At 36.5% G+C, this 16,103-nt stretch overlaps 1 protein-coding gene and 1 long non-coding RNA gene across 3 annotated transcripts in view; one reads left to right on the forward strand and one right to left on the reverse strand.

The window, feature by feature from the left end:
- Nucleotides 1–16,103, reverse strand: part of LOC100581448 — a 58,356-nt gene that overhangs the window by 13,605 nt on the left and 28,648 nt on the right. The window contains exon 2 of the long non-coding RNA XR_004032710.1: nt 1,164–1,344. This is a non-coding gene — a long non-coding RNA (uncharacterized LOC100581448). The remainder of the gene's footprint in view (nt 1–1,163; nt 1,345–16,103) is intronic.
- DPH5 (diphthamide biosynthesis 5) overlaps nt 3,458–16,103 on the forward strand; it is a 77,580-nt gene continuing 64,934 nt past the window's right edge. The window contains exon 1 of one of the 2 annotated variants that reach the window (XM_030824985.1): nt 3,458–3,603. In XM_030824985.1, coding sequence (XP_030680845.1) covers nt 3,582–3,603 — 22 coding nt within the window. In that variant the 5' untranslated portion in view covers nt 3,458–3,581. The remainder of the gene's footprint in view (nt 3,604–16,103) is intronic. The other variant, XM_030824983.1, reaches the window with a different exon arrangement.

Genomic DNA, 16,103 nt, shown 5'->3' on the forward strand with positions numbered 1-16,103 from the left:
GATTTATAAAAGATTTGGAGGGATAAGGCTTAAACATTAAAAAAACAAGCAAATATCCCAGTAAAACAAAGCTGCAAATTTCAATCTATTCCTTACACAAGAATCAACTATTCAATGAAAAATTTCAAGAAAAGTATAGGGGTTGTCCACTGCTTTGGAAGTATTTTGACAACACATAATAATATCCAACTTTGGAAATTTATCACAGCATCTAAGAAGCTCAAGGTACCACTTCAAAGCATTACCAAGAATCGCCTAGCATATTTCCAAAACCTGAAAAATCAACTTAATTTACAAATTGTTAGACTATGAGTTTCTTCAAGACATGGACCACATTTCTCCTCATGGTTTGCTGTTACCTTGCACAAATTAGGCACTGAGTATATGAAGGAGCATGGCAGACTGAAGTCCTACACCTACCAGAAGAAAGGCCACACACCCTTGTAGTCACATAGCTCCATCCTATTGGCTGAAAATCAATGGCCAGATGATCAAAAGCAGTGGTTCCCAATTGGGGATGATTTTACCCCCCAGGGATATTTGGCAATGTCTAGAGTCATTTTTGGATGTCAGAGATGTGCAGGGATGCTGTCATCTAGTAGGTAGAGGCCAGGGATACTGCCAAACATCCTGCAGCACACAGGACAGCCCGCATAACAAAGAATTATCTGGCTGGAAATGTCAACAGAGCTGAGGTTCAGAAACGCTGATCTAAAAGTTAATTGAATATTTGGCTGGGCACAGTGGCTCACGCCTGTAATCCCAGCACTTTGGTAGGCCAAGGCAGGTGGATCACTTGAGATTAGGAGTTTGAGACCAGACTGGCCAACATGGTAAGACCCCGTCTCTACTAAAAATACAAAAATTAGCTAGGCATGGTGGTACATGCCTGTAGTCCCACCTACTCAGGACGCTGAGGCATGAGAATCGCTTGAACACAGGAGGCAGAGGTTGCAGTGAGCCAAGATCATGCCACTGCACTCCAGCCTGGGCGACAGAGTGGGACTCCATCTCAAAAATAAATAAATAAATAAATAAAATAAAATAAAAATAAAATAAAAGTTAATTGAATATTCACGACGGCATCAGACAGTCATCCAGAGCGGAACTCACTAAAATATACCTTAAGTTAAAAAAATTTCATTGCAAGATTCAGTACTCACCTTCCAAAAGAGAAAAGCTGCTGGAATGAAAATGTGGAAGTAGAATGAAAAGCCTCCCATTTTCTCTCAACGAACACAATTTTTCATACATCTTCGTGTTTATCACCACATGTGATATTCAGGAACCGTGGAAGAACATAAGTGATAATGATATGCTGATACATAAGGAGTCTCATGTCACCTAGAAAGTAGATTGACTTTTGTTAATGAGACATTTAAAGAGGTCAAATATGGAAGGGCTAGATTTGTATTCAATATCTGGCATAAGAACAGTGAAACAGGAAAGCTAAAGGTGATAATGGTAAAGGAGGTAGTTAACATCTTTTATGTCCTCTCAATCTGCCAGATACAATGCTACAACACCTTATGTGTATACTCATTTAACTAGTAAGATCTATCAATCTCAGAAGTTAAGTGTTCCAGAAAGAATATGATTTGATCATTTCTATAAAAATTGTACTATAACTTCCATTTTACAAGTCTCACTCCTCCACTAGACTGGGACCTTCTGGAACCTGCCCTCCAGAAGGTCCCAGTCTAGCGGAGTGGGACTCGTAAAACAGACTGAAAAAGTAGAAGTCCTAATGATGTCTTATTTATCATTAGGACTCATTCATCATTAGGACTCCTACTATACCGCCAAATAGGCCTTTCATTAGAGATTCATTAAGAGAATAAGAGTAACACTGTGCAACAAAACAAAAATCTAGGGGAAACCATCTAAAGTCCTCCAAGTTCTAAGGAGAAGAGAGGTTATCATAAGTCTAGTCTGTGAGTTCTTCCATGAGCAAGATACTTCATTATCTCTGTATTCACAGTTACTAGTGAAGAGTCTAACACACAGCAGACACTTCATGAGAATATTTTAAATTGAACTTGAGACTGTAAATATTTTCAAGTGTTTCCAAGAAAGGGAAATGTGATCCTTTCCTTTACATGGATCTTGACTCAGCAAATACAGTTACTTCTTTTTCTCCCGTGTACTTGTTTACAACTGTTGTGTGGTTCCTGCTGTTTACTGTTCAGCTCATAATAACAATGAATGGCACTCAGACAAGGTCAAAGGGAGGCAACATTTTGCTTGAGCGATTTCTTCTTTCAGCTATATATGTCAGTGTGGATGCAGAGTGGGTTACATAAGTAATGACAAATACTCCATTCTTAATTCTAACACAGAGATCTACAGCTGCCCCATTAGATTGTTGCCTTATCTGGGGAGCCATCCTGTGGTGCTGCAGTGGAATACTGTGGAAAAAGGAGGAAGCAAAGAAGTGGAAACAAGATAGATGTGCCAAGGCAGAAACTACATTCCAATTTTGAGTATATTATTCAGATACCATCATCAATCAATCCTCCTGATGTTTTATCAATGAAGACTTACATCTCTTCCCTTTTTAGCCACTCAAAAAAGATCTCACTAAACTTCAAACTCAAGTATATTGGCATAATAACAGCAACTATTAAGAATTTGCTTGCTATTTTTTTGACTTAGAAAAGATGTTTTCTTCATTATTTCCATGAACTAATATTTATGAAGTACTCTCATGTATTGTACATGCATATCTATCATATACTACTCTGAGAAAGTTAGAGAAGTTCCTGCCCTGTGGGGCTTTTTGTGTGTATTGTAGGGAATGAAGGAGAGTTAAAAAAAAAACAGGTCATATTCTCTCCCTCTCAAATGTCTTAATCAAAAATATTATAGCTGGGCACAGTGGCAAGTGCCTGTAGTCCCAGCTACTTGGGAGGCTGAGGCTGGAGGATCGTTTGAGCCCAGGAGTTCAAGGCCAGCCTGGGTAACAGAGTGAGACCCTGTCTCTAAAATATTATATATATATCATATAGCAATATATATATATATGTAACTGTAACTTGACAATATCACAGATCTGACCAAACCAAATGATAAATATATACCTCAGAATATGGAGTGGGTGAGTAAACATAAAATATCACTTTCACAGTTCTTTTAACACAAATGATTTATAAATTTATTGATTGTAAGATGATAAAAAAAAGTGTCCCTTAGATAAGCTCTGGTCACCTAGGGTCAGTTTCCAACAACAGATTCCTTCACAGTATACTACCCAATGGTGAGAAGACCCCAAAGTGGACAGCCGGAGAGCTGCAACACATGCAAAACACTTGCAACCCTTCTTGTTTTCTTATTTTTCCTGTTTTCATTGGCAGAATTTTTTCCCTGCTCAAAGCAGAGCTGCAAATGAAAGCAGCTGCCCAAAGTTGAGGAAGTTCAAAGACCAGAGAAGAAAGAGAAAGGAGGTGGGGGTCAAATGAGGAAAACAACGGAAGACAACACGAAGACTCTTGGCAACTCTGCCCTGTGCAAAAGTCTAAAGCAGAAAACACACTTGTGGACAGATGGACTGATGGCAGCTTTGGGCAAAGCGATGTACCAATATGCTTTCAAGTGACTTAACAACTGAGTATTATATTTTTAAACAGACTTGAAAACTTATAACAATCCCAAAGCAAGAAATATTTCTAAATATTTTACTCTGAACTTCTGATGGTCACTTTTTTTGGTTCCTGTCATATATTCATTCATGTTTCTGAATCATGCTACAAACAAAAATCTATTTAAAGTTATTGCATGAGTTTCCTTGGCTTTCATTACTTAAAGATTATCAGGAAAATACAGGTGTAGTTATTTTGGAATCTGACTTCAATAGGTACATTTAGAAGAATTCGTGTATACTTAGCATTTATTTTTTAACTACCAGGTTTAGTGCTTCATTAGACATTAAAATTTAATCTTGAAATTCTTATAAAAGGATTATAGTTAAAATATTCATTGCAATTAATTATTTTATTTTTATGGAGAAATTAAAGAAGTAAAATAAATACAACTTATGGGACATTTCAGAATACATTTTTAAAATGTTTTAAAAATATACAAATACCCTACTGTATTTCAGGATTTTTAGAAATATTTTATGCAAAATTAATTTACTTATATTTTAATGCTAACATATAAATTCTAGAATGTTGCAATCCCGAAACAGATTGAAAAATTCACTGGAGTGCACAGATTCTGGAAGACAACTAGTTTGAATACATTTTTGCAAGTTCAAGTATCTAAACTTTTAGACAAAAACTTTTCTATTGCCCTAGCTTCTTTAAAAAATATATTTACAAGTGAGAATGACTGCAAAATGGGACCTAAAAATGTTTGCTCTATGTAGAATTTCATAAACGTAACTGTAGAGCGGTAAACACTTTTTACAGACTGACCGCCAACTCCAGAAGCCTTTTCTTTCAGTCAACACTTTCCCACCGTGAGAACCATTTCTCATTAACAACCAAATTGTTTTCCAATGCTGTGCTATAAGGGGTTTCCTTAGAAACCATTTGTTAAAAGACTGTGGCTTTCTTCCATAGAAATCTCAAGCAGTGAAAAGGCAGATTTTCTGGCATAAATCAAACCCAATTTCTAGGGTTCACTAAACCCTTTCTCCTCAAAATAATGTTTTGTGACTTGATCTTAGCAGTTAATAGTACATGCAGGAGAGCTGGTGTGAACCAGTTTTAAATGAATTTTATTCCATCCCTTTTGTCATTCAATTGAAATCACTTTGAGGGCTTGTTATACCTTGATAAAGGTTTAACTGCACAACTAACGGACAAGATAATACACTTTACTATGTGGCAAAATGTATAATTTTTTTTTCCTCTAAATGTGCTCTGTGAATTAATCTTTGTATTATTAGGGCAATGTTATCTGTTCTGATTTCAGGCTTGTTCTTGCTTGTAAATATACTATTTAAAATAAGTTGTGACAACACAAATTTCTGTGCTAAAAACATAGATATTTCATCTGGCTAATATATATATATATATACACACACACACACACACATATACCAATAGTGTTGTAGAAAATTTCTAGATGCATATAGATTCATATGAAATACACCAAAAAGAAGCATGTGTACCAACAATTCTGTCTCTAGTGTATACGTGACAGAGTACTTTAAATGAAAATCCAAAATTATTACTGGAATGGAATAATACATTTCCACATCTCTGTGCCTTCTGTATACATTGTTCCCTTTACAAGCAATGTGCACCTGCCTCCCAAATTTTATTCCTCCCTTAGACATTGCTCAATCATCTCCTCATTCACTCATCCATTTATTCATTCCATACATTTTTACTGGGCACTGATTATTTGCTGGATTCCATGCTAGATGCTGGAGTGAACAAGATAATGCCCTTTCCCCCTTTTCCCATGGAGCTAATGGTCAAAAGTGATTCCTTCCCCCTTCCCTCACTTCCTCAGACAAAGATAATCATTTCATTCTCGGTCCTACCATCATTCATCCATTAAACAAGTATCTAATGAGCAACTACTATATAGTAGGCACTTGCCATATCATCTTGCAATTATTTATTTACGAATCTGTTTTGAGGAAAGAGCCTTTACATATCTTTGTATTTTGAGGACCTAATACAATTCTGGAATATAATAAATGCAAAGTAAATGTTTGTTGAATAAATAATTGAAGTAAATGAAACTATTCTAGCTAATAGACTAGATTTTCTGTTATTTGAAAATTATCAATAATATACCATAAGTTTACAAAAATATCAGCCCTACTTCACTAAAAACTTGCACCAAACATTTTAGAGATGTGAAAGATGGAAAACCTGAGAAATAGTCAAGCTGTTCTAAGACTTTTTGACAACTAGAGCTTCTGCCATATTACCAGGCAAGTCTTTCCCAAAATTGAATTAACATGCTTATAGGATGATCCATCTAAATTTGAAAAATAATTCAAAGTAGAAATTAGTCTTCATAATGCATTTATGCCTGAGGTTGCAATTTTTGAATTTTTGCATGAAATTCATATATGTTACCTAGAAAAATTTAAGGAACAAGAATTTGAAGAGAAAAAGTTTTTATTGTGTTCCACTGTTATGTGGCAATCAAAAAATGGAACACCGGGCATAAATGGGTTGGTTAAGGCCAGTATTGTGACAATTTGGTTTGAGGACATTTTAATTAAGAAATGCAACCCTCACCTACAGAATGGGAGAAAATTTTTGCAATCTATCCATCTGACAAACGTCTAATATCCAGAGTTTATAAGCATTTTAAACAAATTTACAAAAAAACCCCAATCCTGTTAAAAAGTGGGCAAAGGACATGAACAGACACTTCTCAAAAGAAGATATTCATGTGGCCAATGAACATATGAAAAACAGCTCAACATCATTGATCATTAGAGAAATGCAAATCAAAACCACAACGAGATACCATTTCATGCCAGTCAGAATGGCGATTATTAAAAAGTCAAGAAACAACAGATGCTGGCGAGCATGTGGAGAAATAGGAATACTTTTACACTGTTGGTGGGAGTGTAAATTAGTTCAACCATCGTGGAAGACAGTGTGGCAATTCCTCAAAGATCTAGAAGCAGAAATACCATTAGACCCAGTAATCCCATTACTGGGTATACACCTAAAGGAATATAAATCATTTTATTATAAAGATACATGCACACGTTTATTGCAGCACCATTCACAATAGCAAAGACATGGAATCAACCCAAATGCCCATCAGTGACTGATAGACTACATAAAGAAAATTTAATATTCCATGTATCCACCATGGAATATTACGCAGCCATAAAAAGGAATGAGATCACATCCTTTGCAGGACATGGATGGAGGTGGAAGCCATTATATTCAGCAAACTAATGCAGGAGCAGAAAACCAAACACTGCATATTTTCACTTATAAGTGGGAGATGAACGATGACAACACATGGAAACATTAAGGGGAACAGCACACACTGGAGCCTGTTGGGGAGTGGAGGGAGGGAGAGGATCAGGAAAAATAGCTAATGTATGCTGGGCTTAATACCTGGGCAATGGGATGATCTGTGCAGGAAACCACCGTGGCACATATTTACCTATGTAACAAACCTGCACATCCTGTATATGTACCCCAGAACTTAAAATAAAAATTGAAGAAAAAAATGCAACTTTCTGCTTCTAAAGGCATCTCCCTGGGATTGAATGCCCAAAATATCCTCGGTAACCTGTAAACCTGACAAGATCTGCCACCCTGCCCCCACCTCTCTGACCTCATTTCCTGCCACTCTCTCCCTTCTCATCCTGCTCCTACCAAACTAACCTCCTTGCTATTCCTTGAATATGCCCAGCAATTCTGCCTCAGGATATTGGCACTTGCTGTTCCCTCATCTGCTCTTCCTCAGATACCTTCAAGGCCCACTCCCTTACACCGTCAATTCCTTCAGGTCTCTGCTCAAATCACCTTTTCAGAGAGGCCTTCCTTGACACCATATCTCAAGCAGCATACCTGCCCCATCCACTCTGGATCATTCCCTAACCTTCTTAAGCTGCTTTAATTTTTCATAGCATGTATCACCATCTGACATACTATTTACTTTTGGGTTTTTTGTCTGTCTGCCCTATTAGAATTTAAATTCTACAAGGCTAGAGATTTTTGTAAATTCTACTAGCTATTTTGTAAACTCTACAGGGCTAATATTTTGACAAAATTCCTAGTGATTAGAAATGTTTCTTAAATATAGAAAGTACCCCATAAATATTTATTGAGTGAATGAATTTGATCAATTTATCTGTAACTGTATACTCAGTATGAATTGTCTCTATTGTGGTATATTAACAGCTACAGACTAATATGGTAACAGAAACTCCCTGAATTTATACATTCAGAATTTACTTTTTTGAATATCTGATATGCCCTTTGTTACTGATTTAGATGCCCAAATTCACTTAGTAAAACTGTAGTTTTGTCTCCCCAAATCATCTTGCCTCAAAATCATTGCATTAGAAAAGGCAGTTCTGTGAACACCAACAGATTCCTGAACATTTAACAGCCTATATGAAAATGGGGATGGTAGAGGGGACATGATCCTTCCCATAGATAGTTTTATTCTAGTGAAGAGCCTCAAAGTGAAAGTACTGTTTCCTCTGTAGAGAAATTCTTGTGAGAAAGTCTTAAGAATAGCTAATTAGCTCTGAGTGGAAAAAAAGCGCTCTAAGTTAGGAAACTCATTTCATTGACTATTAAGGGAACTTTTTATAAAATCAGTTATGGAAATAAATCAGTGGTTGTAATATGTTTATTTTATTTTATTTATTTAAATAAATAAAATTTATTTAAACATATTGTAATATGTTTATTTACTAATATGTTTAGTTAAAGTCATCAAATGCAAGACCAATTATCATAAAGTTGTGAAGAAAAAGAATATCAAAAGTTTCTAAAACATTTTAATTTAAAAATATCAATTGCACAAATGTTCTAAATAAAATACTTCTACTATCTGTTTTTGTTTTTTTTTTTAATAAAGACAGGTCTCACTATGTTGTAGAGATTGGTATTGAACTCCTGGGGTCAAGTTAGCCTCCCACCTCACCCTCCCAAAGTGCTGGGATTACATGCATGAGCCACTGCAACCGGCCTACTCATCTTTCTTTCCCTATTTCTGACAATTATTTGATGCATCTCAAACTTGCCTGTGAAATATTGATATATTAAGTTAGAAACAACCAATCATCTGCTTTGGATTTATATCAGGTATTCTCTTATACTAGATTATCATAGAAACGTAATAAAAGGAACCAAGGGCTTACTTAAATTTATGATAAAAATAAATTTGAGAATAATTTATTAATTAATCCATTTTCCTAGTTAAGTTGCTCTTACCTGCTATATCCAGTTACTATCTTAGTTCTACAATCTGATTTTTCCAAAATTTGTTCATAGCATTTAACTTTCTCCCCCATATTCATGTACACACACGTGCATGCCCATCTGCACATGTGCACACACACAGAAAAGGGATCCTGGTCAAACCCACTTACCAGCTTTATCTATGACATCATATAAATCTTTCACCCCAACCATCTGGCTGCTGTTTCAAGTCCTTAATTTTTTTTGAGCACCAAGAAGTTTTAATTTGCAACCTGCTATTGCTTTTAGTTTTAAACTGGTTTGGCATTCTCACTCAGTACTAACTAATACATTTTGGGAGTTACCTGTCATATGTATGTCTTTTGACCTTCAAAATATTAAGAAGGTAGCTGGGTACAGTGGTGTGGGCCTGTAGTCCTAGCTACTCAGGTGGTTGAAGTGGGAGGATAACTTGAACTCAGGAGTTCAAGGCTGGCCTGGGCAACATAGTGAGACCCCATCTCACCTACCCCTCCCCACCAAAAAATTGAGAAGACTGCCAAACTTGGATTAGGTTAAGCAGCAGATATGTCGACACTTTGGAAACAAGGGCTAGAGGCCCGAAGCAGGCTAGTGTTAGGATGACTAACTCATCCTGTTTCACCTGGGATTCTCCCAGTTTTAGCCCTGAAATTCCCAAGTTCCAGGAATCCCCTGAGTCCTGGGCAAAAGGAGACAGTTACCTCGTGAGTGAGAGGTGGAAGGAAACTGAAATGATAGCACCCTGATATTTTGGAGTAGTCCAATGAGCTACTTTGAAAAGAATGGTAAGTGTAGATGTGGTTTTGAGAAGAGTCAGGGCCAGTTAATTTAGCTGGTGAGGCAGGATGGCAATGACTGTAGACAGATATCGGGAACTGGAGCCCAGTAATCTGGACTGGGTTAATGTAGCCTTGGTATGGAGCAACATGATACAAAGCCTATGGTGGGAAAGGTAGCCCAGGTTCCATTTATTTGATAGTACAGCTGGCAGTGAAATTCTCTCTGACCTGGTGGGAATGAGTTTGCTGACGAAGAGCTTCAGGTTGCATCTGTGAAATACAGTGGAAGACAGACACAGATAAAAGTAAATTCAAAGGGGCTGAAGGTTACGTAGCCAAGAAGAGGCAGTGCTAAATTTTAAGCCCAGATCTTTCTGACCCAAAGTTTGTTGCTCAGGCAACCTTTAAATAAAAAGTTATGATATAAGTTCTATTCATAGAAATCCTCTGTCTAGTAGTAGTTGCATCAATGTCATTTCCCATTTCCTAGATTATTAAATTCTTAGAGGGTAAAGACTATTCCATATTTATTTTTGTATCTTTAATTAGAAAAATACTCAGAAGACAATAAGCTTTTGATAAATGTTGTTGAATTAAACAAAATTACATGAGACCTGCACATTCCTACCTCTTTGCCTTTACTCTTATTAGGTGTTTCTGCTTGCACCATGGAACGTCCTTCTTCAAATTCTGTTCAACCTTAAAGCCCAGCTTGAGTTCTAGAATCTTTAGGTCATAGAGTTCTCTCCCTTCTCTGAAATCGGCCTCAGCATTGTATCTTTTAATGTATTTAAATCTTATTATTCTGAAGGGTATTACTAGTGGCTTTATATCCATCACTATTATGCTTACAGCAGACAGTCAATCAACACTGATACTTGAAATCAAAAGCAGAAGTCTGTCAATAAATCTGTTCTCTTAATCAACAATTCAAAGCAGGAATGAACATTCAGAACAGGAAAAGGATTCTAAACCTCCTATCAGCAGCCAGACATGACTACAGTCTAGGTGCTGCTATTAAGTGTGCAAAAGAATTCCATTTGTCCTTTATTTATTTATTTATTTTATTTTTTGAGATGGAGTCTTGCTCTGTCACCCAGGCTGGAGTGCAGTGGTGTGATCTCAGCTCACTGCAACCTCCACCTCCCAGGTTCAAGTGATTCTCCTGCCTCAGCCTCCTGAGTAGCTGGGATTACAGGCACACACCACCACACCCAGCTAATTTTTGTATTTTTAGTAGAGATGGGATTTCATCATGTTGGTCAGGCTGGTCTGAAACTCCTGACCTTGTGATCTGCCTGCCTTGGCCTCCCAAAGTGCTGGGATTACAGGTGTGAGCCACCACGCCCGACCCCATTCATTCTTTATAAGGGACTAAGCAGCACCACATCTGAAACTTAGAGACTGTTGCCATGTTGATAAAGTTATCTTTAAAAAAAACAATTGTTTATGAAAAGGGATTCTCAGTATTTTTATAGGAGAAAAAATTAAGATATAGTTGCTATCAAAGCTGTTAAAACTGGAATACTTGCAATAAAAACTAATAAAAGCCCAATTACTTTGGGGGGCTATATTACAGCAAACCAAGTTGTGAAAATCAAGTTTACATATTCATTATTTCCAAGTGACAGACTGAGGGAACAAATGAAACAACAAACAAGTGAGAACTATACCACTTATTAAGTATAAAAGTGAAATGAAATACACACTTTCTACATTTGAATCAAAATTTTTGCTTAACTTATTTTTGTTTTGTAATCATTAAGACCTCTATTTTTTTCTTCTTTTTTTTTTTTTTTTTTTGAGACGGAGTCTCGCTCTGTCCCCCAGGCTGGAGTGCAGTAACACGATCTCCACTCACTGCTAGCTCCACCTCCCAGGTTCATGCCATTCTCCTGCCTCAGCCTCTCGAGTAACTGGGACTACAGGCATGCGCCACCACGCCCGGCTATTTTTTGTACTTTCAGTAGAGACGGTTTCACCGTGTTAGTGAGGATGGTCTCGATCTCCTGACCTTGTGATCTGCCTGCCTCGATTTCCCAAAGTGCTGGGATTACAGGCATGACCCACCGTGCCCGGCCCCAATCATTAAGACCTCTAAACTGCAAAAGGGATTTTTTTTTTTCCTTTAACCCAAATCTCTACTAAACTCATTTTTTTTTCCCACTAGGCTGGGGGAAACAGTATATAACTGAGTACTGATTTGGATTTTGTCAGAATCAGATAGCTGAAGTAAGAGACACACCAACAGCATGTTTCCTCATTCCTGTTTTCGGTGCTGAACAACAGTTTTTATTACAGCCCAAGATTATACTAATGAATGGATAATTCCAAAATTTTGAGTTGGTATGTGACATAGAATGATCCTGCTTTTAAAACACCGATGGTAAAGTCAGAGCAGAATTAGTGTAAAGTGAATGAAACATAAGTGACAGGGCTTCTCTGCACAAACCCCTCCCAAGGCCCACAGAGAAACACCAGCATTGTATTTAGTGATCATACACTTTCGTACAATTTGTAAAAGTGAGATATATTAACTGCAATCAATTAATACCAGCATCTCTTTTCATTATGTCTTCTCCATTACTTCTCCTCATGGTAGGTATGTTGGAGTGGCTATGTGAATGTTAATATCCACCTGGCTGGGCATGGTGGCTCATGCCTGTAATCCCAGTGTTTTGGGAGGCCTAGGCAGGAGGACTACTTGAGGCCAAGAGTCTGAGACCAGCCAAGGCAACATAGTGTTACCCCTTCTCTACAAGAAAATTTAAAAAATTAACCAGGTGTAGTGGTACACATCCGTAGTCCCAGCTACTTGAGAGGCTGGGACTGGATGATTGCTTGAACCGAGGGATTTGGGGTTACAGTAAGCTATTATTGAGCTACTGCACTCTGGTCTGGATGACAGAGTGAGACCCCATTTCTAAGAAAAACAACAACAACAACAACAAAGATCCAGCTAAATGGAGGTTGAGTTAGGGATATATTTAGCTTGGATTTAATGGGATAGGCTTATGTGGCCTGCAGAGTCTTGTGTATGGTTATATTATAACTAGCCAAGCAAATTCAAGACTGGCTTCTAGCAATACTTCTGTCACCCTGAGTACTGACTCATCTAGAATCATGACACAAAGATGCAGGTCCAGAGGTGGTCATGGTATATGAATGGGTCCTGCAGTGTCGGGCACTGAAGGTATGTGGCTAAGTCAAGAAAAAATGAGAGAAGTTTTCTCAAATTGACAACAAAATCCGAAAATTTTAGAAGACATTATTAATAACAAGTTTATGAATTATAAGTGAAAAAGCCATCTTCTAACAATAATAACAAAATAAGACTTCTGATTCCACAACATGAAATATTACCTGCTGTTATGATCTGAATGTTCATGTTTCCCCCAAATTAATATGTTGTAATCTCATCATCCATGCTATGGTATTAGAAAGTGGGTCTTTGGTAGGTAGATTAAATCATGAAGGCTCTGCCCTCATGAATGGAACTAGTGTCCTTATAAAAGAGGTCCCAGAGAGTTGCCTCATATCTTCCACTATATAAGGACACAGTGAGAAGGCACCATCTGTGAATTAGAAAGCAGACCTCACCAGACACCAAATCTGCTAGCACTTTGATTGTGAACTTCCCAGCCTTCAGAACTGTAGAAATACATTTGTGTTGTTTATAAACCAACCAGTTTATGGCATTTTGTTATAGCAGCCCAGACTAAGACATCTGCCGTGGGCATTGCACTTTCACTGTAAACAGCTAGTAAACCAGAAAAAAAAATATAAAGCAAGTTTTCAGATATATCCAAGAATCTCAATGACTCCAAGCAGAAGAAACAAAGAAAATCACTCTCAGGCAAATCATAATCAAATTGCTGAAAATCAGTGATAAAGAGAAAATCTTCAATGCCCAGAGGAAAAAAGGCACATTATATTCAGGGGGACAAAGAGAAAACTGACAGCCAATTTCTTATCAGAAGCCATGCAGACCTGAAGATAATGAAAAGACCTCTTTAAAGTGCTGAAAGGAAACAGAACAAAATAAAACTGTCAACCTACAATTCTAACCCAGTAAAAATATCTTTCAAATACATAGGGAAAACATTGACTTATTCAGAGGAATTCTTTCAAGAGAATTCATCACCAGCAGACCAGCATACACGTTCGCACGAACACACACACACACATGCGTGGGTACACGTGTGTGCACGCACACACACACAGCCAACTGTAAAAGGAAGTTCTGCAGCCAAAGAAGAATGATACCAGATAGAAATATGGACCTACGGCAAAGAATGACAAGCAACAGAAATGGTAAATATGTGAACATATAGAAAAAATAATTTTTCTCATTTTTAATTTCTTAAAAAGATATTTATGTCTGTTTAAAGCAAATAATAATGTATTATGAGGTTGATACTACATATATAGCCTTAAAATGCGTGACATAATAAGAGCATAAAAGATGAGTATTATAATTCAAATGTTGACTATGACAAGTTAAAGATATGTACTAAAAATAAATCAGCAACTAAAAAAAATCGTCTAATAGTAGAAATTAAATACCCAACTAATAAGTTTTTTAAAAGAGAAAAAAGGGAAAGACCAGATGAGATAAATATAAAACAAATAGATGGTAGACATAAAACAAATGGCATCAATAATTACATTAATTCTAAATGCTCTAGACACTATAATTTTAAAGTATGTCAGACTGGATTTCTGAAAAAGCAGGATCCAACTATATGCTGTTTACAAGGAATCCACCTTAAATATAGAGACAGAGATTGGTTAAAAAGAAAAGAATAGAAAAAGATATACCTTGTAAATATTACTCAAAAGAAAGGCAGAGTAGCTATATTATTATCAGCTAAAATAGACTTCAGAACAAGGGATATAGTAGATATAGAGAGACATTTCACAATGATAAAGAAGTCAATTAATCAAGAAAATATAACAATCTTAAAGTACATGCATCTAATAACAGAGCTGAAAAATACATAAAGCTAAAACTAACAGAACTTGAAAGAAAAATATGTAAACCCACAGTTATAGTTTGATATTCTAACACTCCTCTCTAGTAAATGAAAAGCAATCATTAAACATGTAGATGACCTAAACAACACTATGAACCAACTTGGCCTAACTGACATATATGGAACACTCTAACCAATACAGAATATCCATTCTTTTCAAGTGCCAATGGAACATTCACCAAGGAAAAACAGATTTTGGGTCACAAAAGAAGTCTCAGCGAATTTTTAAAAGTAAATCAAATAGACTATTTCTCTTACCAAAATTGCATTAAACTAAAAATTAGTAACAGAAAGATATCTGAAAAAAAATTCTGAATATTTAGAAACTTAAAAAAACCCTTCTAAATAATCATGGGCTGTAGAATAAATCATAAATAATTTAAAATATATTTTGAAAATAGCTAGGCACGGTGGCATGCACCTGTAGTCTCATCTACTCAGGAGGCTGAGGTGGGAGGATCACCTGAACCTTTGAAGGTTGAGGCTGCAGTGAGCCATGATTGCAACAGGGCACTCCAGCCTGGGTATCAGAGTGAGACTCTGTCTCAAAAAAATTTTTTGAACCAAATGAAAATGAAAACATCAAAACCTCATTAACCATAGCTAAAGCAGTTCTTAGGGGGAAATTTATAGCATTTAATAATTGTATTAAAAGAGAAGAAAGTTCTAAAATTAATGACTTAAGCATATACCTGAAGCAATGAGAAAAAGAAGAACAAATGAAACCTAAAATAAGCAGAAGGAAGGACATGACAAAATTTATGGTATTGTTCAATGCATAGAAAATGAACAAACAAAACAAGACACCTTGTTTCAGCCCAACTTTGAAAATATTAATCAAATTAATAAATTTTGTGATAGACTGAACTGGTCATATAGCTGTTTTGACTTCTCTGTCACTCACAGCAATCACCAACTCCAATCTTTGCAATGTTTTTCTCATCTGTTCAATGTTTTCCCTTAACAAAATCACTTCACCGCTTGAATTTTGTATCACCTCCCAAAGAGAGATTACTCTCCATCTAACTTGTTTCCTTACCTCTAGACTCACCTTCCTAAAAATTCTTCATGTATAAATTGGCTCATTTATTTATCCAAAAGTATTATGCAGCACCTACTATGTACCAAGTAACGAACTCTCCACTGAGGTGAATACAACATGGTTCCTGCTATCGAAGATCTATCGAACATCTCAGTCCAGTGAAAGAGACTGGCATTTACATAAATAAATGTAATTCAATAAAATCAGTGTATTACACCTCGCATGTGTGTGTCTGTGTGAGGAGAAGGAGTAGTAGTAGTAGTAGTAGTAGTAGTCTGTTCTCATATGCTATAAAGAAATACCTGAGACTGGGTAATTTATAAAAGAAAGAGACTTGACTCACAGTTCCATA

Source organism: Nomascus leucogenys, chromosome 12, assembly GCF_006542625.1.
Source record: "Nomascus leucogenys isolate Asia chromosome 12, Asia_NLE_v1, whole genome shotgun sequence".
Taxonomy (NCBI): domain Eukaryota; kingdom Metazoa; phylum Chordata; class Mammalia; order Primates; family Hylobatidae; genus Nomascus; species Nomascus leucogenys.